This window comes from Salmo salar, chromosome 01 (assembly GCF_965601325.2).
Source record: "Salmo salar chromosome 01, fSalSal1, whole genome shotgun sequence".
NCBI classification, from domain to species: domain Eukaryota; kingdom Metazoa; phylum Chordata; class Actinopteri; order Salmoniformes; family Salmonidae; genus Salmo; species Salmo salar.
This window is the reverse complement of record NC_138291.1, coordinates 156,899,468-156,923,695: the sequence shown is the minus strand read 5'-3', so window position 1 is coordinate 156,923,695 and position 24,228 is coordinate 156,899,468. Positions and strand designations below refer to the sequence as shown.

At 42.3% G+C, this 24,228-nt stretch overlaps 1 protein-coding gene across 1 annotated transcript in view; it reads left to right on the top strand.

The window, feature by feature from the left end:
• LOC106567256 (whirlin) overlaps positions 1–24,228 on the top strand; it is a 65,245-nt gene that overhangs the window by 25,428 nt on the left and 15,589 nt on the right. Inside the window, exon 6 of the mRNA XM_014136347.3 lies at positions 23,791–23,865. Within this exon, the coding sequence (XP_013991822.3) occupies positions 23,791–23,865 (75 nt within the window). The remainder of the gene's footprint in view (positions 1–23,790; positions 23,866–24,228) is intronic.

The following is a 24,228-nucleotide window of genomic DNA, read 5'->3' as shown; positions in this document are numbered from 1 at the left end:
CTAAAACTGTTTGAATGGTGTCTGTGAGTATAACAGAACTCATATGGCAGGCAAAAACCTGAGAAGATTCCTTACAGGAAGTGGCCAGTCTTACCATATCTTGGGATTCTACACTCTCTTTATTGAAAACTGAGGATCTCTGCTGTAACGTGACACTTCCTACGGCTCCCATAGGCTCTCAGAAGGCGGCAAACCAGTGAATGATGTCTTTGCAGGCCCTGGCTGAAAAACAGTAGCGCATTTGGATAATGGTCGATCAGAGAACAATGAGACTGAGGCGCGTGCACGAGGCGACACCATGTTTTTATTTTTTCGTCTTTGAACTAAAACAGGGTTTCCCGGTCGGGAATATTATCGCTTTTTTACGAGAAAAATCGCTTAAATATTGATTTTAACCTCTATGGGCTAGGTGGGACGCTAGCGTGCCACCCGTGGTGCACTCCATCAACAGCAGGTGCATTTCAAGAGCGGCAAATTTGAATCCAAATAAATGTCAAAATTCAAATTTTTCAAAAATACAACTATTTTACACCATTTGAAAGATAAACATCTCCTTAATCTAACCACGTTTTACGATTTCAAAAAGGTTTTACGGCGAAAGCATAAATTTAGAGTATGTTAGGACAGTACATTTACAAGAGTTGTGTGTAATGTTTTGTCAAGTCAAAGACAGGGTCACCAAAACCATAAAACCAGCTAAAATGATGCACTAACCTTTTACAATCTCCATCAGATGACACTCCTAGGACATTATGTTAGACAATGCATGCATTTTTAGTTCTATCAAGTTCATATTTATATCCAAAAACAGCGTTTTACTATGGCATTGATGTTGAGGAAATCGTTTCCCTCCAATAACCGGCAGTCAAGTCAGCGTCACAAATTAAATAATTAAAATTAGAAAACATTGGTAAAATATTATATTGTCATTTAAAGAATTATAGATTTACATCTCTTGAACGCAATCAACTTGCCAGATTTAAAAATAACCTTACTGGGAAATCACACTTTGCAATAATCTGAGCACTGCGCCCAGAAAAATACGCGTTGCGATACAGACTAGACGTCATGTTGGGGAGATCTAAAATCGAAAATACTATGTAAATAATCCATTACCTTTGATTCTCTTCATCAGATGTCACTTCCAGGTATCACAGGTCCATAACGAATGTAGTTTTGTTCAAAAAAGCTCATCATTTATGTCCAAAAATCTCCGTCTTGTTAGCACATGATCTAAGCCAGCCGGACTTCTCGTCATGAACGAGGGGAAAAAATATATTTACGTTCGTTCAAACATGTCAAACGTTGTATAGCATAAATCATTAGGGCCTTTTTTAACCAGAACATGAATAATATTCAAGGTGGACGAATGCATACTCTTTTATAACGTATTGGAACGAGGGTACCCAACATGAACTCGCGCGCCAGGTGTCTAATGGGACATCATCGTTCCATGGCTCTTGTTCGGTCAGATCTCCCTCCAGAAGACTCAAAACACTTTGTAAAGGCTGGTGACATCTAGTGGAAGCAATAGGAAGTTCCAAAATATTCCTCAGCCCCTGTGTTTTTCAATGGGATAGGTTTAAAGTCAATACAACACATCAGGTATCCACTTCCTGTCAGAAAATGTCTCAGGGTTTTGCCTGCCAAATGAGTTCTGTTATACTCACAGACACCATTCAAACAGTTTTAGAAACTTTAGAGTGTTTTCTATCCATATATAATAAGTATATGCATATTCTAGTTACTGGGTAGGATTAGTAACCAGATTAAATCGGGTACATTTTTTTTATCCAGACGTGCAAATGCTGCCCCCTAGCCCTAACAGGTTAAACAGCGGTTGACATGCTTCGAAGTACGGTAATGGAATATTTAGAATTCTTTTGTCACGAAACGCGTCGGGCGCGTCACCCTTCGTCACCCTTCGGATAGTGTCTTGAACATACGAACAAAACAGAGGATATTTGAACATAACTATGGATTATTTTGAACCAAACCAACATGTGTTATTGAAGTAGAAGTCCTGGGAGTGCATTCTGACGAAGAACAGCAAAGATAATCAAATTTTTCTAAAAATAAATCGGAGTTTGGTGAGGGCCAAACTTGGTGGGTGTCTAAATAGCTAGCCCGTGATGGCTGGGCTATCTACTCAGAATATTGCAAAATGTGCTTTTGCCGAAAAGCTATTTTAAAATCGGACACCTCGATTGCATAAAGGATTTCTGTATCTATAATTCTTAAAATAATTGTTATGTTTTTTGTGAACGTTTATCGTGAGTAATTTAGTAAATTCACCGAAAGTTTGCTAGTATGCTAGTTCTGAACGTCACATGCTAATGTAAAAAGCTGGTTTTTGATATAAATATGAACTTGATTGAACAAAACATGCATGTATTGTATAACATAATGTCCTAGGATTGTCATCTGATGAAGATCATCAAAGGTTAGTGCTGCATTTAGCTGTGGTTTGGGTTTATGTGACATTATATGCTAGCTTGAAAAATGGGTGTCTGATTATTTCTGGCTGGGTACTCTGCTGACATAATCTAATGTTTTGCTTTCGTTGTAAAGCCTTTTTGAAATCGGACAGTGTGGTTAGATTAACGAGAGTCTTGTCTTTAAAATGGTGTAAAATAGTCATATGTTTGAGAAATTGAAGTAATAGCATTTCTAAGGTATTTGAATAACGCGCCACGGGATTCCACTGGCTGTTGAGTAGGTGGGACGATTTCGTCACACATACCCTAGAGAGGTTAACAAAAAAAAAAAAAGCAATTTTCCAAGCACGGATAGCCGTCACAAAACCAGATATACAGCTAAAATTAAGCACTAACCTTTGACAATCTTCATCAGATGACACTCCTAGGACATCATGTTAGACAATACATGCATTTTTTGTTCGATCAAGTTTATATTTATATCTAAAAACCCAATTTTTACATGACGTTAAGAAAATGTTTTTTCCCCATAACCCCGGTGAATAGGCACATACATTTACAGAAGAACTCATAAACGTTGACAAAATTTATAACGATTATTTAAAGAATTAGAGATAATCTACTCCTTTATGCAACCACTTTGTCAGATTTCAAAATAACTTTACGGAAAAAGCACATTGTTCAGTATTCTCAGTACAGAACTTAGCCTTCAATGCTAAGCTATACAGTTAGCCTACAACCACGACGTCGACAAATCTCTAAAAATATGTTCGAAGTATTTACTTACCTTTGCTGATCTTCGGCGGAATGCACTCGGATGGACACCCACTTCCACAAGAAATTTTCATTTGTTCTGCAAAGTCCATCATTTATGTCCAAATACATCCGTTTTGTTGACCCATCCAGAACACTTTACAATGCCATGTGGCGTGGACGCAAATCCATAGACGAAATGTTAAAAGTTCCATTACCATTTGTAGAAACACGTCAAACGATGTTTACAATCAATCCTTTAGGGTATTTTTTTACGTAAAATTGCGATAATTTTACAACCGGGCAATAGGTATTCATCCCAGAAGAAAAATAAAAAACAATGACGTCACGTGCACACGCGTCATAAGACACCTGTCCTCAGACTGGCCAGTGATTGACTGAGCCATAATTTTCTGCCCGGTAACAGGTGACGAATGAAAGCAGTTCCTAAAGATTGTTGACAGCCAACGGAAGAGTTAGGAGGTGCAATGTAAATCCTATGTCACTGTAGTTTTTCAAGGGATTCAAAAGAAAAACTACATTTCTAATTTCCCCCACTTCCTGATTCAATTTTTCTCCGTTTTTTTGCCTGCCATATGAGTTCTGTTATACTCACAGACACCATTCAAACAGTTTTAGAAACTTCAGAGTGTTTTCTATCAAAATCTACTAATAGTATGCATATTCTATTTTCTGGGCCAGAGTAGTAACCTGTTTAAATTGGGTACGTTTTTCATCCGGCCGTGAAAATACTGCCCCCTAGCCCCAACAGGTTTAAGGTCCTCGAGTGGCCTAGCCAGTCTCCAGACCTTAACCTCTCTAGGATAGGTGGCACCAAATCGTCCCACCTACGTAACAGCCAGTGTAATCCCGTGGCGCGTTTTTCAAAAACCTTAGAAATGCAAAAACTTAAATTTTTCAAACATATGACTATTTTACACGATTTTAAAGACAAGACTCTCGTTAATCTAACCACACTGTCCGATTTCAAAAAAAGGCTTTACAACGAAAGCAAAACATTAGATTATGTCAGCAGAGTACCCAGCCAGAAATAATCAGACACCCATTTTTCAAGCTAGCATATAATGTCACATAAACCCAAACCACAGCTAAATGCAGCACTAACCTTTGATGATCTTCATCAGATGACAGCCCTATGACATTATGTTATACAATACATGCATGTTTTGTTCAATCAAGTTCATATTTATATCAAAAACCAGCTTTTTACATTAGCATGTGACTAGCATGTGACTAGCATTCCCACCGAACACTGCCGGTGAATTTACTAAATTACTCACGATAAACGTTCACAAAAAGCATAACAATTATTTTAAGAATTATAGATACAGAACTCCTCTATGCACTCAATATGTCCGATTTTAAAATAGCTTTTCGGTGAAAGCACATTTTGCAATATTCTCAGTAGATAGCCCGGCATCACAGGGCTAGCTATTTAGACACCCAGCAAGTTTAGCACTCAGAAAAGTCACATTTAGTATAAGAAAAATTTTATTACCTTTGCTGTCTTCGTCAGAATGCCCTCCCAGGACTTCTACTTCAATAACAAATGTTGGTTTGGTTCAAAATAATCCATAGTTATATCCAAACAGCGGCGTTTTGTTTGTGCGTTCAAGACACTATCCGAAAGGGTAAATAAGGGTGACGAGCATGGCGCAATTCGTGACAAAAAATTTCGAAATATTCCATTACCGTACTTCGAAGCATGTCAACCGCTGTTTAAAATCCATTTTTATGCAATTTTTCTCGTAAAAAAGCGATTATATTCCGACCGGGAATCTGCATTTAGGTAAACAGAGGAAAGAAAATAAAGCATTCGGTCGACTCGGGCACGCGCCTAAGCCCACAGTACTCTGAGCGGCCACTTGCCAAACGCGATAATGTGTTTCAGCCAGAGCCTGCCTCGATATCCTTCAGCTTTTTCCCGGGCTCTGAGAGCCTATGGGAGCCGTAGGAAGTGTCACATTATTGCAAAGATCCTAAATCTTCAATAAAAAGAGCCCAGATGAAACACAACTTGTCAGACAGGCCACTTCCTGCATGGAATCTTCTCAGGTTTTGGCCTGCCATATGAGTTCTGTTATACTCACAGACACCATTCAAACAGTTTTAGAAACTTTAGGGTGTTTTCTATCCAATTATATGCATATTCTAGTTACTGGGCAGGAGTAGTAACCAGATTAAATCGGGTACGTTTTTTTATCCAGCCGTGTCAATACTGCCCCCTAGCCCTAACAGGTTAATCCCATAGAAAATCTGTGGAGGGAGCTGAAGGTTCGAGTTGCCAAACGTCAGCCTCAAAACCTTAATGACTTGGAGAAGATCTGCAAAGAGGAGTGGGACAAAATCCCTCCTGAGATGTGTGAAAACATGGTGGCCAACTACAAGAAACATCTGACCTCTGTGATTGCCAACAAGGGTTTTGCCACTAAGGACTAAGTCATGTTTTGCAGAGGGGTCAAATACTTATTTCCCACATTAAAATGGAAATCATTTTATAACATTTTTGACATGCATTTTCTGGATTTTTTTGTTGTTATTCTGTCTCTCACTGTTCATAAAAACCTACCATTAAAATTATAGACTGATCATTTCTTTGTAAGTGGGCAAACATACAAAATCAGCAGGGGATCAAATACTTTTCCCCCCCACTGTATATATTCTCATATGTGTTCTGCTGTAGCCTACATTGATTTATTTTATTTTAAGTTATCTTCCGATATTGTGATATTTGTTCTACTGCTACATTGATGTCTTGAATATTATATGAAATTCAGGTCTTGTAAGAACTCAGCTGAGTATGTGTGCATATACATATGGCGGGTATTCTGCATTGTCGTCTAAAAATGTAGCTGTGCATTGATGTCTTGAAAATTAGGCTATAAGAAATTCGGACTTGTGTAAGCCCTCATTTTCTTAAGTAGTTTGTTTCGTGCATTACTACACACAACCGGGTAGAACTTTTGGACTACGAATCGCTGGGTACTCACCATCCATCCGACCTCGAATTCCCTGAGAAAGCAGAACAATGGACTAGCTTCTCCGGCGAGGAGCCGAAGATACTTACAGAGAGGCAGACGTGGCAGGGTCTTAGTGAGAATAAGACACTGGGCATCCTGCCCTCCATTGCCGTGCATACTACTTGCTAATGTTCAATCATTAATGAACAAACTTGATCAGATCCTGGGGACATCAGATCCTGCAACATACTCTGTTTTTCTGAGACTTGGCTTTCCTCCGACATCCAGACGGATTATATACAACCAGTGGGTTTTACAGTTTTTCAAGCAGATAGGAAGCGGGATCTCTCTGGCAAGAGCAAGGGTGGGGGGTTCTGATTTATGACCAACAACACATGGTGCGATGGGGGAAACGTACAGGAACTTACAAGTTTCTGCTCCGCGAACTTGGAATACTTGGTCATAAAATGTCATCCTTTTCACCTTCCGAGAGAGTTCACTGGGATTATCGCTGTGTACATCCCACCCCAAGCCGACACCAAAAAGGTTCTCAAAGATCTTCATTGGACGCTGAACAAACTGGAGACCGCATTCCCGGAGGCAGCGTTCAATGTTGCGAAGTACTTTAAGAAAAGTAATTTGAGAACCGTGCTCCCAAATTATTACCAACCCATCGACTGTCTAACTCGCGGGAAATAAAATGCATAGGTGATGTGATAAAGATAGTATCTTTCAAAACGTACCCAAATCAAAACAACGTGGATTGATACCAGCCTTGTAGGAAAACTGAAAGAGAGAGATGCTGCTTATGAACAGGGCAAAGGGACCGGGGACAATAGTTTGGTTAAACAGTACAAATATGACTTACGCAGATCAATCAAGATGTCGAAACACAAGTATAGAGACAAAGTGGAGGAGCAATTCAGCGGGTTGGACAAAAGGCATGTGTGGCAGGGGCTCCTAACAATCACGGATTACAAAAGAAAGCCAGCCACATCACGGTCACCAACGCCACCCTACCAGACGAGCTAAACACCTTTTTCCTCAAGATTCGAGAACAATTACACTGCGCTGCAGAGGAAAGCCCCGTGACAATGTGAGCTACACACTCACAGTCTCCACTGAGGATGTATATAAGTCATTCATACGTGTTAACCCTTGCAAGGCTGCCGGCCCAAGTGGCATCTTGAGCTGTACCATCAGAGCATGTTCAGACCAGCTGGCTGTTGTGTTCTCTAACATTTTTAATCTCTCCCTAGCTCAGGCCTCTATACCCACCTGCTTCAAGATGTCCACTATCATCCCTGTGCCCAAGAAAGGAAAATAATTTAACTGAATGACTACCGACCAGTAGCACTCACTTCCGTCATCATGAAGTACTTTGAGAGGCTAGTCAAAGACCATATCACCTCCTCCCCCCCGACACACTAGACCCTCTCCAATTCACCTACCGCCCTGACAGATCCACAGATGACGCAATCGCCATTGCACTGCACACTGCCCTTACCCACCTGGACAAAAGAAATGCATATGTGAGGATACTGTTCATTGACTACAGCTCGGCCTTCAATACCATAGTGCCCTACAAGCTAATTACAAAGCTCACAGCCCTGGGTCAGAACTCCTCCCTATGCAACTGGGTCCTGGACTTCCTGATGGGCCACCCCAGGTGGTGAAGGTAGGCAACATTACCTCCTCGACACGAATCATCAACACAGGGGCCCCACAAGGGTGCGCCTCAGTTTTTTCCTGTATTCCCTATATACCCACGACTGCGTGGCCTCACACAGTTCCAACTCCATCATCAAGTTCGCTGACGACACGCCAATAGTAGGCCTGATCACCAACAATGACGAACGTGATGCCAGGTAAACAACCTGTTCCTCAACGTTAGCAAAACAAAAGAGCTGATTGTGGACTTCAGGAGGAACCAGGCTGGACAAGCCTCCATCCTCATCAATGGGGCCGCCGTGGAGATGGTCAATAACTTCAAATTCCTCGGCGTACACATCTCAAAGAATCTGAAATGGTTTAACCACACGGACACCGTAGTGAAGAAGGCATGACAGTGACTCTTCAACCTCAGGAGGCTGAAGAAATGCGTCCTGTCCCCAAGGGCCCTCACAGTGTTCTACAGGCTCACCATTGAGAGCATATTGTCGGGCTGCATCACAGCCTGGTACGGCAATTCCACTGCCGCGGACCGCAAGGCTCTTCAGAGTGTGATATGTGCAGCCGAACACACCATTGGTTGCACACTGTCTGCCGGGTGTGGCAGGAAGGCCAAGAAGATCCTCAGGGACCCTAGCCACCCAAACCATGTCCTGTTCTCCCCGCTTCAATCACTCAGACACGTGCAGTACTGGAGTGTCATGGCAAAAACTGAAAGACTAGCCCCCCCTCCCACTCACCCTCAAATCTCATTTACCTCACCTGCTACTTCCCCTATGGTCATTCTGTCTCCTGCTACTTTCGGCCTGAATTCCAGCTACATTAGAAGAGGACAGTAGGCCAAACAGTGGCCCCGAGTGGCGGAGCAGTCTAAGGCACAGCATTGCAGTACTAACAGTGGCCAAACAGTGGCCCCGAGTGGCGGAGCAGTCTAAGGCACAGCATCGCAGTACTAGTGGCGTCACTACAGACCCGGGTTCAATCCCAGGCTGAGTCGCAGGATGTCCATGTCCCATCTCGCTCTAGCGACTCATGCACGCTGACTTCGGTCAGCAGTTGTACGGTGTTTCTTCCGACACATTGGTGCAGCTGGCTTTTGGGTTAAGCGAGCAGTGTGTCAAAAAGCAGTGCGGCTTGGCAGGGTCATGTTTCGGAGGACGCATGGCTCTCGACCTTCGCCTCTCCCAAGTCCGTACGGGAGTTGCAGTGATGGGACAAGACTGTAGCTTCCAATTGGATATCACAAAATTGGGGTGAAAAAAGGGGTAAAAATTAAAAATGTGCTTCTGATGAAGAGCTAGAAAAGTAAGTAAATAGCCTTATCAGACTTAAAGGTAATTTCGTCAAACTTGTGGGGCTCTCCATGTTCATCAGTTGCTCATTTAACATATTTGCTGCTACTTCACTCAATCCCGTTTGAAAAGTCTCCCTTCCTAGCTGTTTTTACATTCCCTGAGGCCACACAGAATATTCCCAGATTTTCACAAAACGGTCACAAGTCTCTCGTTTCTGCATCACCAACTTTTGTGTGAGGCAAAAAGAGTATGCTGAATGCGATTCAATTCGGTGCAGCAAACAGCAGAAGTCCGGAGCGCTTTGAGAGTCGCTCCTCCACATCTCACAATGGTGCTCCTTTAGTAGGCTAAAGTTAGATCAAAGCTGAGTCAATGTCTTGGAAGATCACATAATGATTAAATAGTATTCTACATAACATAACCAAATGTTATGCCAAATGATTTTATTCATGTAGGCTACACTGTCCCACAAATGTTATGCAAAATCATCCTGTTGTCCCACAATTGGGTATTTTAAATGTGGTTACCCTAATCACAAATAACATAGCCAGCACTGCCATCACCTTCTTTTACCACTTCACTAAATCTTTCCCAAACATTACTTCTCTGGCCTTACCTTCTCTTTATTTTCAACTCTCCATTTTGCAGCTTTTCTCTTATTGAATTAAAAAGAGATTGTCCTTATTGTTTCTGCCCATTCCCTAAACCCTTTGGCTATTGGCGTGTAGACTATTTTCCGCATTAATAATGCCAGATAGCTTAAAAATAATGAAAGGAAAGCCTCAACGTAGCCTATAAATTGGACAAGAATGTTAAGCCACCCACCCACCCGCCCTTCATCCACACAATATATCATGACACTAAACCCGCCCGCCCTTCAGGTACAGTGTCTTGGAAAAATATTCATCCCCCTTGGCGTTTTTCCTATTTTGTTGCATTACAACCTGTAATTTAATGGATTTTTATTTGGATTTCATGTAATGGACATACACAAAATTGTCCAAATTGGTGAAGTGAAATGAAAAAAATTACTTCTTTCAACAAAAACAAAACATTTAAATGGAAAAGTTGTGCGTGCATATGTATTCACCCCCTTTGCTATGAAGCCCCTAAATAAGATCTGGTGCAACCAATTACCTTCAGAAGTCACATAATTAGTTAAATATAGTCCACCTGTGTGCAATCTGTCACATGAGCTCAGTATATATACACCTGTTCTGAAAGGCCCCAGAGTCTGCAACACCACTAAGCAAGGGGCACCACCAAGGAAGCGGCCAGGGACAAAGTTTGGAGAAGTACAGATCAGGATTGGGTTATAAAAAAATATCTGAAACTTTTGGACATCCCACGAGCACCATTAAATCCATTATTAAAAAATTGAAAGAATATGGCACCACAACAAACCTGCCAAGAGAGGGCCACCCACCCAAACTCACAGACCAGGCAAGGAGGGCATTAATCTGAGAGGCAACAAAGAGACCAAAGATAACCCTGAGGGAGTATCTGTCCATAGGACCACTTTAAGCCGTACACTCCACAGAGCTGGACTTTACAGAAGAGTGTCCAGAAAAAAAGCCATTGCTTAAAGAAAAAAATAAGCAAACACGATTGGTGTTTAACAAAAGGCATGTGGGAGACTCCCCAAACATATGGAAGAAAGTTCTCTGGTCAGATGAGACAAAAATTTAGCTTTTTGGCCATCAAGGAAAACACTATGTCTGGTGAAAACCCAACACCTCTCATCACCCCAAGAATACCATCCCCACAGTGAAGCATGGTGGTGGCAGCATCATTCTGTGGGGATGTTTTTCATCGGCTGGGACTGGGAAACTGGTCAGAATTAAAGGATAGATGGATGGCGCTAAATACAGGGAAATTCATGAGGGAAACCTGTTTCAATCTTCCAGAGATTTGAGACTGGAACGGAGGTTCACCTTCCAGCAGGACAATGACCATAAGCATACTGCTAAAGCAACACTCGTGTGGTTTAAGGGGAAACATATAAATGTCTTGGAATGGCCTAGTCAAAGCCCAGACCTCAATCCAATTGAGAATCTGTGGTATGACTTAAAGATTGCTGTACACCAGCAGAACCCATCCAACTTAAAGGAACTGGCGCAGTTTTCTCCTCCTCCTGGAGGAGGAGACTTACATACACTTATGTTCACGTAACACACACACTCAGAGGCACACGTAAACACATGCACACACACATTCAATACTCTCTGGACTCAGAGAACAAGCTGACAGTTGAGAAAAGCTGCAGCAGGCTTACCATAGTACACGATGGACCATGCCAGACCTTCACACACTCACAAGTCACCTCTCTGTCTCAGCATGGCCCCTGGAGGGTATGACCAGGTGTGTGTGTGTGTGTGTGTGTGTGTGTGTGTGTGTGTGTGTGCGTGTGTGTGTGTGCGTGTGTGTGCGTGTGTGTGTGTGTGTGTGTGTGTGTGTGTGTGTGTGTGTGTGTGTGTGTGTGTGTGTTCTGGGCTTATAGTTGTTGTTGTTTGGGAGTCACAGTTGAATGCCACTGTTTTGGAGATTAGCGAGGTGGAATGGTTTTAGTGGGGGATCAGAAAATGTGGATTTATCAACTAGACACAGTATGGTGTACAGTCACATACCCAAACACATGCAAACACAGACACACTTACAGCTGATTACATGTGTGCACAAACAAACACTCTCTCTACCTCTCTCTCTCTGTCACACAGGCACACACAAACACGCTCTCTCTACCTCTGTCACACATGCACACACAAACACTCACTCTCTACATCTCTCTCTGTCACCCATGCACACACACACACACACACACACACACACACACACACACACACACACACACACACACACACACACACACACACACACACACACACACACACACAAATAAACAGCTTCTTCTCAGTACACATACGTACAAAGTAACAACTATTGCAGCAGGGGCGCAACTTTGGTTTCAGAACTGGGGGGGACATAATCTGGTGGTGGGTCTGGGGGTCCCTCAGAATTTTTTGGGCCATTTAAAGATAATTTCCTGCATCTTAGTCGACCAAGAGTAGTCTTTTCTTTCGAACAATCAATCGGTCGAAATTTGAAAACTTGTAGTTTTCTATATATAGACACACCCTATGTGTTTTGATCAAATCATCTTGAGTAAATGTACTGAACTTGTCTGATGCTGTGAGCATGCTGTTTTATTAAATAATCAAGACACACAAATTACTCAAGAGGGAGGAGGAGAGCAAGATAGCCTGACCAGAAGAAAAATACCTGTTCCTGATGCTGCTGCTGGCCTTTGCAGATTCTGCCTTTACGCTCCTGAAGTTGCCGGTAATCTGCAATCTTTTTTATTTGGAGTGCCAAGTTATCTTACCATTTCTAACAATCTGCTAGCCAGTTATGATTTTCATATGCACATTTTTGTGGAACAGTTTCATTTTTGTATCTCAAAATCATTGTCTGTGGTTAATCTACATTCTATCTAAAAGTAACTTTTATTGTAGTCTGCAGGTAGAAAATATTCTATAAATCACATGGCCTGTCTGCAATGAACTTGAAACATTGTATCAACTATCAACTGGGTTGCCCGAACGTGGGCTAGCAAACTTGAAACAATATATAAAATATTCTGCATCCTCAGAGTTTTGCGCACCAGTGAGCTCAGGACAGACACAGCTGTAGGCTATTTGTACAAGGGATGAGAAGTAATCAGGTATTTTATGACGTTTCCATTGGATCAGAGCATTACATTTTTCCCTTTCAAGCCAAGTGGTTATCAAAAAGGAGAGAGCTGGAAATATTGTACTAATACTTTGAGAAACTATTGTCATTCTCAATTGATTCTAAAAGCATACCTTGTTTACTTGTTGTTTGTGGTGAAGAAAAAATACTTTGAGAAGCTCCACAGCTCATTAGTGGTGGAAAAAGGGTACTTCCGGCACCGACAAAGATGGCCGCCTCGCTTTGCGTTCCTAGGAAACTATGCAGTATTTTGCTTTTTTATGTGTTATTTCTTACATTGTTACCCCAGGTAATCTTAGGTTTTACTACATACAGTCGGGAGGAACTATTGGATATAAGAGCAACGTCAGCTCACCAACATTACGACCAGAAATACGACTTTCCCGAAGTGGATCCTCTGTTTGGCCCACCACCCAGGACAATGGATCGGATCCCAGCAGGCGACCAAAAACAACGACGCCATAGAAAAAGGGGCAGACGGAGCGGTCTTCTGGACAGGCTCCGTAGACTGGCACATCGCGCACCACTCCCGAGCATACTACTCGCCAATGTCTAGTCTCTTGACAACAAGGTAGATGAAATCCGAGCAAGAGTAGCATTCCAGAGAGACATCCGAGACTGTAACGTTCTTTGTTTCACGGAAACATAGCTCACTCGAGACACGCTATCTGAGTCGGTACAGCCACCTGGTTTCTTCACGCATCGCGCCGACAGAAACAAGCATCTCTCTGGTAAGAAGAAGGGTGGGGGTGTATGCTTTATGATTAACAAGACGTGGTGTGATCATAACAACATACAGGAACTCAAGTCATTTTGTTCACCTGACTTAGGATTCCTCACAATCAAATGCCGACCGCATTATCTTCAATTATATTCAATTATCTTCAATTATAATCACAGTCGTGTATATCCCCCGCCAAGCAGACACATCGACGGCCCTGAAAGAACTTCATTGGACTCTATGTAAACTGGAAACCACATATCCTGAGGCTGCATTTATTGTAGCCGGGGATTTTAACAAGGCTAATCTGAAAACAAGGCTCCCCAAATTCTATCAGCATATCGGTTGTGCTACCAGGGCGGGCAAAACCCTAGACCACTATTATTCTAACTTCTGCGATGCATATAAGGCCCTCCCCCGCCCTCCCTTTGGAAAAGCTGATCACGACTCCATTTTGTTGCACCCAGCCTATAGACAGAAACTAAAACAGGAAGCTCCCGCCCTCAGGGCTGTTCAACGCTGGTCCGACCAATCGGATTCCACGCTTCAAGATTGCTTCAATCACGTGGACTGGGATATGTTCCGCATTGCTGCGAACAACAACATTGACGAATACGCTGACTCGGTGTGTGAGTTCATTAACAAGTGCATCGGTGATGTCGTACCAACAGCGTCTATTAAAACATTCCCCAACCAGAAACCATGGATTGATGGTACCATTCGCGCAAAACTGAACTCGCGAACCACTGCTTTTAATCAGGGCAAAGTGACCGGAAACATGACCGAATACAAACAGTGTAGCTATTCCCTCCGCAAGGCAATCAAACAAGCTAAGTGTCAGTACAGAGACAAAGTGGAGTCGCAATTTAACAGCTCAGACACGAGAGGTATGTGGCAGGGTCTACAGTCAATCACGGACTACAAAAGAAAAATCAGCCCTGTCGCGGATCACAATGCCTTGCTCCCAGACAGACTAAACAACTTTTTTGCTTGCTTTGAGGACAATACAGTGCCACTAACACGGCCGCTACCAAAACCTGCGGGCTCTCCTTCACTGCAGCCAACGTGAGTAAAACATTTAAACGTGTTAACCCTCGCAAGGCTGCAGGCCCAGACGGCATCCCCCGCCGCGTCCTCAGGGCATGCGCAGACCAGCTGGCTGGTGTGTTTACAGACATATTCAATCAATCCTTATCCCAGTCTGTTGTCCCCACATGCTTCAAGAGGGCCACCATTGTTCCTGTTCCCAAGAAAGCTAAGGTAACTGAGCTAAATGACTACCGCCCTGTAGCACTCACTTCCGTCATCATGAAGTGCTTTAAGAGACTAGTTAAGGGTCATATCACCACCCTACCTGACACCCTAGACCCACTCCAATTTGCTTACCGACCCAATAGGTCCACAGACGACGCAATCACCATCACACTGCACACTGCCCTAACCCATCTGGACAAGAGGAATACCTATGTAAGAATGCTGTTCATCGATTACAGCTCAGCATTTAACGCCATAGTACCCTCCAAACTCGTCATTAAGCTCGAGACCCTGGGTCTCGACCCTGCCCTGTGCAACTGGGTCCTGGACTTCCTGACAGGCCGCCCCCAGGTGCTGAGGGTAGGTAACAACATCTCCGCCCCGCTGATCCTCAACACTGGGTCCCCATAAGGGTGCGTTCTCAGCCCTCTCCTGTACTCCCTGTTCACCCACGACTGCGTGGCCATGCACTTATCCAACTCAATCATCAAGTTTGCAGACGACACTACAGTGGTAGGCTTGATTACCAACAACGACGAGACGGCCTACAGGGAGGAGGTGAGGGCCCTCGGAGTGTGGTGTCAGGAAAATAACCTCGCACTCAATGTCATCAAAACAAAAGAGATGATCGTGGACTTCAGGAAACAGCAGAGGGAGCAACCCCCTATCTACATTGACGGGACAGTAGTGGAAAGGGTGGAGAGTTTTAAGTTCCTCGGCGTACACAACACGGACAAACTGAAATGGTCCACCCACACAGACAGCATGGTGAAGAAGGCGCAGCAGCGCCTCTTCAACCTCAGGAGGCTGAAGAAATTCGGCTTGTCACCAAAAACACAAAAACTTTTACAGATGCACAATCGAGAGCATCCTGTCGGGTTGTATCACCGCCTGGTACGGCAGCTGCTCCGCCCACAACCGGAAAGCTCTCCAGAGGGTAGTGAGGTCTGCACAACGCATCACCGGGTGCAAACTACCTGCCCTCCAGGACACCTACACCACCCGATGTCACAGGAAGGCCAAAAAGATCATCAAGGACAGCAACCACCCGAGCCACTGCCTGTTCACCCCGTTAACATCCAGAAGGCGAGGTCAGTACAGGTGCATCAAAGCTGGAACCGAGAGACTGAAAAACAGCTTCTATCTCAAGGCCATCAGACTGTTAAACAGCCATCACTAACATTGAGTGGCTGCTGCCAACATACATGACTCAACTTAAGCCACTTTAATAATGGGAAAATTGATGTAATCAATTTATCACTTGCCACTTTATATTATTTATATTAGATAATGTTTACATAACCTACATTATTCATCTCATATGTATATACTGCACGCTATACCATCTACTACATCTTACCATCTTGATGTATTAGATGTATCACTAGCCACTTTAAACAATGCCACTTTATATAATGTTTTCATAACCTACATTACTCATCTCATATGTATATACTGTACTCTATGCCATCCTGATGTAATGTATCACTAGCCACCTTAAACAATGCCGCTTTATATGTTTTCATACCCTACAATACTCATCTCATATGTATATACTGTACTCCATACCATCTATTACATCTTGCCTACGCCGTTCGGCCATCACTCATTTATATATTTTTATGTACATATTCGTATTCATTCCTTTACACTTGTGTGTACAAGGTAGTTGTTGTGGAATTGGTAGATTAATTGTTAGATATTACTGCATGGTCAGAACTTGAAGCCCAAGCATTTCGCTACACTTGCATTAACACCTGCTAACCATGTGTATGTGACAAATAAATTTGATTTGATTTGATTTTGAGTTAAGACAATCAGAAATACTATCAGACATCCCAAAATGGGCACATTTATAGGCCTACATTTGCGTGCAGGGCAGGTAGACTAGTTCTACTACTAAATGCGTAATCAGGTGTGGATCCTTACTCAACATTGACAGGAGCATTTCAAACAAAAGACGACCAATAAATTGACAAAACTCATAAATAGAATGAAATAAACAAAAGCTTCTTTCTCAAAAGTGTAGCATAGATTGTGAGTTCTGCTAAACAGATGTCCAATTCGACAATGAGAATGGTAAATAACTGTAATAATATATTGAATGCATTAACAGAAAATACCGTAACCTACAGTAACAAACATTTCAGATGAGAAATCATGTGAGTTTATGTTAACCTCTATGGGCTAGGTGGGACGCTTGCAGCTAAATGCAGCACTAACCTTTGATGATCTTCATCAGATGACAACCCTATGACATTATGTTATACAATACATGCATGTTTTGTTCAATCAAGTTCATATTTATATCAAAAACCAGCTTTTTACATTAGCATGTGACTAGCATGTGACTAGCATTCCCACCGAACACTGCCGGTGAATTTACTAAATTACTCACGATAAACGTTCACAAAAAACATAACAATTATTTTAAGAATTATAGATACAGAACTCCTCTATGCACTCGCTATGTCCGATTTTATAATAGCTTTTCGGTGAAAGCACATTTTGCAATATTCTCAGTAGATAGCCCGGCATCACAGGGCTAGCTATTTAGACACCCAGCAAGTTTAGCATTCACCAAAGTCAGATTTACTATAAGAAAAATGTTATTACCTTTGCTGTCTTCGTCAGAATGCACTCCCATGACTTCTACTTCAATAACAAATGTTGGTTTGGTCCCAAATAATCCATTGTTATATCCAAACAGCGGCGTTTTGTTCGTGCGTTCAAGACACTATCCGAAAGGGTAAAGAAGGGTTACGAGCACGGCGCATTTCGTGACAAAAAATTCTAAATATTCCATTACCGTACTTCGAAGCATGTCAACCGCTGTTTAAAATCAATTTTTATGCAATTTTTATCGTAAAAAAGCGATAATATTCCGACCGGGAAATCGTTTTTTATTACAAAGAGAGTGAAAGTAATCACCACCTTCCGGAGACACCTGAAACCCCACCTCTTCAAGGAATACCTGGGATAGGATAAAGTAATCCTTCTAACCCCCCCCTTAAAAGATTTAGATGCACTATTGTAAAGTGGTTGTTCCACTGGATATTATAAGGTGAATGCACCAATTTGTAAGTCGCTCTGGATAAGAGCGTCTGCTAAATGACTTAAATGTAAATGTAAATGTAAAGTAAAAGCATGCTATCCCCTCATGCACGAGCCTCAGTCTAATGGCCCTCTGATAGAGCACTTGCCAAACATGCTAATGTGTTTCAGCCTGGGGATGGAATTACATCGTTCAGCTTTTTCCCGCCTTCTGAGAGCCCATGGGAGCCGTAGGAAATGTCACGTCATGCCAGAGATCCCCTGTATTTGTTAGAGATGATCAAGGAGGGCAAGAAATGGTCAGACAGGCCACTTCCTGTAAGGAATCTTCTCAGGTTTTGGCCTGCCAAATGAGTTCTGTTATACTCACAGACACCATTCAAACAGTTTTAGAAACTTTAGGGTGTTTTCTATCCAAAGCCAATAATCATATGCATATTATAGTTTCTGGGCAGGAGTAGTAACCAGATTAAATCAGGTACGTTTTTTATCCGGCTGTGCAAATACTACCCCCTAGCCCCAACAGGTTAAATTTAGGCTACTACTCGTGATTATCTGTGATTTATTTAGAACTCAAGGCACACTTAACCAGCATGGCTACCACAGCATCCTGCAGCGATACGGCATCCCATCTGGTTTGTGCTTAGTGGGACTATAATTCATTTTTCAACAGGACAATGACCCAACACACCTCCAGGCTGTGTAAGGGCTATTTGACCAAGAAGGAGAGTGATGGAGTGCTGCATCAGATGACTTGGCCTCCACAATCACCCGACCTCAACCCAATTGAGATGGTTTGGGATGAGTTGGACCGCAGAGTGAAGGAAAAGCAGCCAACAAGTGCTCAGCATATGTGGGAACTCCTTCAAGACTGTTTGAGAGAATGCCAAGAGTGTGCAAAGCTGTCATCAAAGCAAAGGGTTGCAACATTGAAGAATCTCAAATATACAATATATTTTGATTTGTTTAACACTTTTTTGGTTACTACATGATTCCATATGTGTTATTTCATAGTGTTGATGTCTTCACTATTATTCTACAATGTAGAAAATAGTAAAAACAAAGAAAAACCCTTGAATGAGTAGGTGTGTCCAAACTGGTACTGTATGTAATGGGGAATTAATAGACATAGAAAACAATGCACACAATAAAGAAACAATGAATACCCAGGAAATGGAGGGAGAGAACACATTCTGGAGAGAGACATGTCTTGTGCATCTGAGCAACAATCCCCATATTCTTAGACCATGTCATCCCTGCGGCCTCCTTATTGGATTAGTCCACTGAGACAGGCATAAATCAGACAGGTGTCTCGTGTGCCGTGAAAAAAACCCATATATTTGCGGCTGCAAGACTAAAAAAAATGTAACGTTTTCAATACAGACCCCTTTAGTCATACAGTATTCCATATAAGGCACCCAGACCTCATGAAAGTTGCACAGTATACCTTTAATCTCGAAATAAATAAAATCTAGTGATACATAACTTGATATTTCTGTCATCCATTGAGACATTGAGGGAGGATAATTAATGGCAATGCATTTCTTAGCTGCTAAGTTACACAGTTTCTTCTGAAAACGCTCTCCAGTATCAACATTTCCAAGCAAACAAAAACAAGGAGAAGAGAGAATCTGTAGACATGCTGAGATAAAATAACACACTCTGACAGAATTCAGCCAGCCTTCACAAGATCATAACATGCAAATACAGTTGAAGTCGGAAGTTTACATGCACTTAGGTTGGAGTCATTCAAATTTGTTTTTCAACCACTCCACACATTTCTTGTTAACAAACTATAGTTTTGGCAAATCGGTTAGGACATCTACTTTGTGCATGACACAAGTACGTTTTCCAACAATTGTTTACAGACAGATTATTTCACTTATAATTCACAGAATCACATTTCCAGTGGGTCAGAAGTTTACATACAATAAGTTGACTGTGCCTTTAAACAGCTTGGAAAATTCCAGAAAATGATGTCATGGCTTTAGAAGCTTCTGATAGACATAATTTGAGTCAATTGGAGGCCTACCTGTGGATGTATTTCAAGGCCTACCTTCAAACTCAGTACCTCTTTGCTTGAAATCATGGGGAAATCAAAAGAAATCTGCCAACAACTCAGAAAAAACATTGTAGACCTCCACAAGTCTGGTACATCCTGGGGAGCAATTTCCAAATGCCTGAAGGTACCACGTTCATCTGTACAAACGATAGTACGCAAGTATAAACACCATGGGACCACGCAGCCGTCATTCCGCTCAGGAAGGGGACGCGCTCTGTCTCCTAGAGATGAACGTACTTTGGTGCAAAAACTGCAAATCAATCCCAGAACAACAGCAAAGGACCTTGTGAAGATGCTGGAGGACACAGGTACAAAAGTATCTATATCCACAGTAAAACGAGTCCTATATCGACATAACCTAAAAGGCCGCTCAGCAAGGTTGAAGCCACTGCTCCAAAACCGCCATAAAAAAGCCAGACTACGGTTTGCAACTGCACATGTGGACAAAGATCGTACAAATTGGAGAAATGTCCTCTGGTCTGATGAAACAAAAATAGAACTGTTTGGCCATATTTACCATCATTATGTTTGGAGGAAATAGGGTGAGGCTTACCAGCCGAAGAACACCATCCCAACCGTGAAGCACAGGGGTGGCAGCATCATGTTGTGAGGATGCTTTGCTGCATGAGGGACTGGTGCACTTCCCAAAATAGATGAGGGAGGAAAATGATGTGGATATATTGAAGCAACATCTCAAGACATCAGTCAGGAAGGTAAAGCTTGGTTGCAAATGGGTCTTCCAAATGGACAATGACCCCAAGAATACTTCCAAAGTTGTGGCAAAATGGCTTAAGGACAACAAAGTCAAGGTATTGGAGTAGCCATCACAAAGCCCTGACCTCAATCCTATAGAACAGTTGTGGGCAGAACTGAAAAAGTGTGTGCGAGCAAGGATGCCTACAAACTTGACTCAGTTACACCAGCTCTGTCAGGAGGAATTGTGGGAAGCTTGTGGAAGGCTACCCGAAACATTTGACCCAAGTTAAACAATTTAAAGGCAATGCTACCAAATACTAATTGAGTGTATGTAAACTTGTGGCCCACTGGAAATGTGATGAAAGAAATAAATGCTGAAATAAATCATTATCTCTACTATTATTCTGACATTTCACATTCTTAAAATAAAGTGGTGATCCTAACTGACCTTAGACAGGGAATTTTACTGGGATTCAATTTATCCACCTTTGATACCGTTTGGAAATCCATTTGAGGTATGTCAGACTGTCTTAAAATAGTTTCAATCTTTGAAGCTTCTAGCTTGTCCAGTGTTTGTTGCTCAGAGAGAATAAAGTTTTGCATCTTTAAAAGTTCACCTCAGCACCATCACAGACTGGTCTTCCTTGGCTGTCTGAACCTGTCACCATCTGATCCTGCTAAGACATGATGAGCATAGTATTGTTCTAACTTTTATTACCATGTCAGTGTGAAAAGTAGAGAATTAGCTAGAGACACTGGCAGATCAATAACCTTACATTGCTAAACTGACTGACATTGTGCTGTCAAAAAACTTCAGAATATCGGACTTTAATCATTTGGCCGCTGGTGTCTTCGTTTGATTCAGGTCTAGTGTGTTTGTGTAACGTCTCTCTACGAGAGATGGGTGTAGGAGTCAGGCGCAGGAGAGATAATTCCAAAAACAAGAGTTTAATAAAGTCCATCAAAAAACACACAGGCACCGGACCAAAATTACACAGTCCAAAAATAACCAAAAGAACGAAATCCAAAGGACATAACCTGAATGAAAAAATGATGAACAAAATAACGTCACCCAACATAAAACAGGGAAACGAAAATAAACGCGCGTGACACAAAGCGGGTAGAGAGAAAATAAATACCCATACTAATCAACCCAAACAAGGAACAGGTGCACAACCAAAACAGACAAGACTAAACGAAAAAGAAAAAAGGATCAGTGGCAGCAAGTAGACCGGCGACGACGACCACCACCCGAGCAGGGAGAGGAGCCACCTTCGGTGGAAGTCGTGACAGATTGAGGCAAAATAATAGCTAAAGTTATTGAGTTAACTAACATTAACCAACTTTTGGCAATCTCTAATAGTAATGGTACATCAACTGATGAAAACTAGCCAAGTTAATTTACTTCTGTTGAAACGGGACAAAAAGTCTATAAAACATTTCATACACACAACAGCTGTTAGATAGCTAGAGACTAGAGCTGAACTGGCTGTGGTAGCTACTAGCTAGCTAGTTCATTCTCTTCAGACAGAAGAGGGGGGATGAATTATTACTGTAGCTAACGTTACATGTCAGTTACACTACTAGCTCAACACTGGGAATAAATATTTAAAACAGCAGTTACCTTGCCAGCTACATCAGTCAAATAAAGAGTGTCCAGTTTCTGCTCTGCTTGTTTTTACTTCTCTGAGAAAAAGCACAACACACACAGAGACAGCAGCACTGTGCCTTTCAGAAGCTTTGCCTTCACACAGCCTGTCTGCACGCTCTGTGGTATCCACGCGGTCCTAAATCCAGGTGGCTGAAATTGCCAAATAGCCTACCCGACCGCTCTGAGGCGTCCGCATGGTCCTAAAGCACACGATGCCACTTTTAGTATGCCAGTGCAATGATAAAAAATTCAATTTTAGAATATGGGGGGTCATGTCCCCCCTTGTCCCCAGTGAAAGTTGTGCCCCTGTATTGCAGTAAATTAATAGCCGGTAAGTACTCCCGGTGCCGGCAGTGAGCGTTTAATTAGACTGAAATTATGGGGCTTTTGTTTTGGTACAGGCAGAGTTTAATGAAGGGTATTGCTGCTCTGAACTCACTAAACAATCAACAGTGAACAACAGTTCATCCTGCACCATGCAGATATCTTGGGTTTCTGTCTGTGTGTTTGTGCTCTTGGATGTGTGCCTTGTGTGGTATTGCATTCCAAACTTTGAGATTGAAAGGTGTAATATAGAGATCTAGAGGTGTGTGTTCAAGTTTCAGGTTTTAAGCTTTGATGTCAAATGCACAAGTACAGTGAAATGCCTTTCTTGCAAACTCGAAACGCAGCAATGCAATAATCAATAACAATGTATTACTAGAAAAAACTCACAAGAAATAAGAATAAGAAATATTAAATACACAATAAAGTAAGTAAGTAAGTAAGTAAGTAAGCATACTATATGCAGGAAATATTTAAAAAGTCAGTTCCAATACAGAGAACAGCAGCTTGCATGTGAGTGGGTGTGCGGGTGTGTAGAGTCACTATAAATGTATGTGCATATTATGTGTGAGTGGTGAGAAAATTATGGAGTGAGTGCTTGTGTGTGTGTGTTGGAGTGAGATTGAAAGTGTGTGTGAGTGTGCGTAGAGACAATGCGAATACTGCAATATTTGTGAGTGTGTGTGGGTGCGTGTGCGCTTGTGTGTGTGTGTGTGACGAGTACCCACCTGCAGTATTGCATTCCAAACGTTGAGATTAGAATGTAGATTTACATTTATTTAGAATGATCAGTATATTTAGAACAATATTGAGTTATTTTTCCTCCCTCAGAGATGAAACAACTCCTACGAAATGCAATTTGGACTCAACATTTGCTTTAGGATAAATAAGCAGCTGTTCACGTAACCTCCCTCTCTCTCGCTGTCTCTTTCTCTCTCCCTCCTCTCTCTCTCTTCTCTTTCTACCCTCGTGTCCCCCCTATTTTCCCCCCTCCTCTCTCTCTCTCTCTCTCTCTCTCTCTCTCTCTCTCTCTCTCTCTCTCTCTCTCTCTCTCTCTCTCTCTCTCTCTCTCTCTCTCTCTCTCTCTCTCTCTCTCTCTCTCTCTCTCTCTCTCTCTCTCTCTCTCTCTCTCTCTCTCAGAATGACAGTATGGTGGAGAGTAATGGGGAGGAGCCTCAAGAGAGTCTGGATGATGCACTGCCTGACGTCTCTCTGGTGAGCCCCGCAGTCAGACCCAGAAGCCTAAGCTCATAAAGATGGACAGAGCAGAGGTTGGAGGGAGGGAGGGATGGAGGGAGAGGGAAAAAACAACAAGGCTGGAAATGAAAGAGCGACAAGAAGAGGAAACAACGGATATGCAGTTTGAACTCTTATAGCCTTCATCCCTTATTTATTTATTTCCTGTGGAGGAGTCTGTTTAGAGTTAGAGGATATTAGTGCATACCTTTTTCCTCCACTTCCTCTTCCTCCTCCTCCCTCCTTACTAAGGAGGAACTTGCTCTCTGTCTGACACCTGAGGTAAAAGCTATAATCAGAAACACACAAACACAAACAAGAATACCTACCACAGTTACCAGA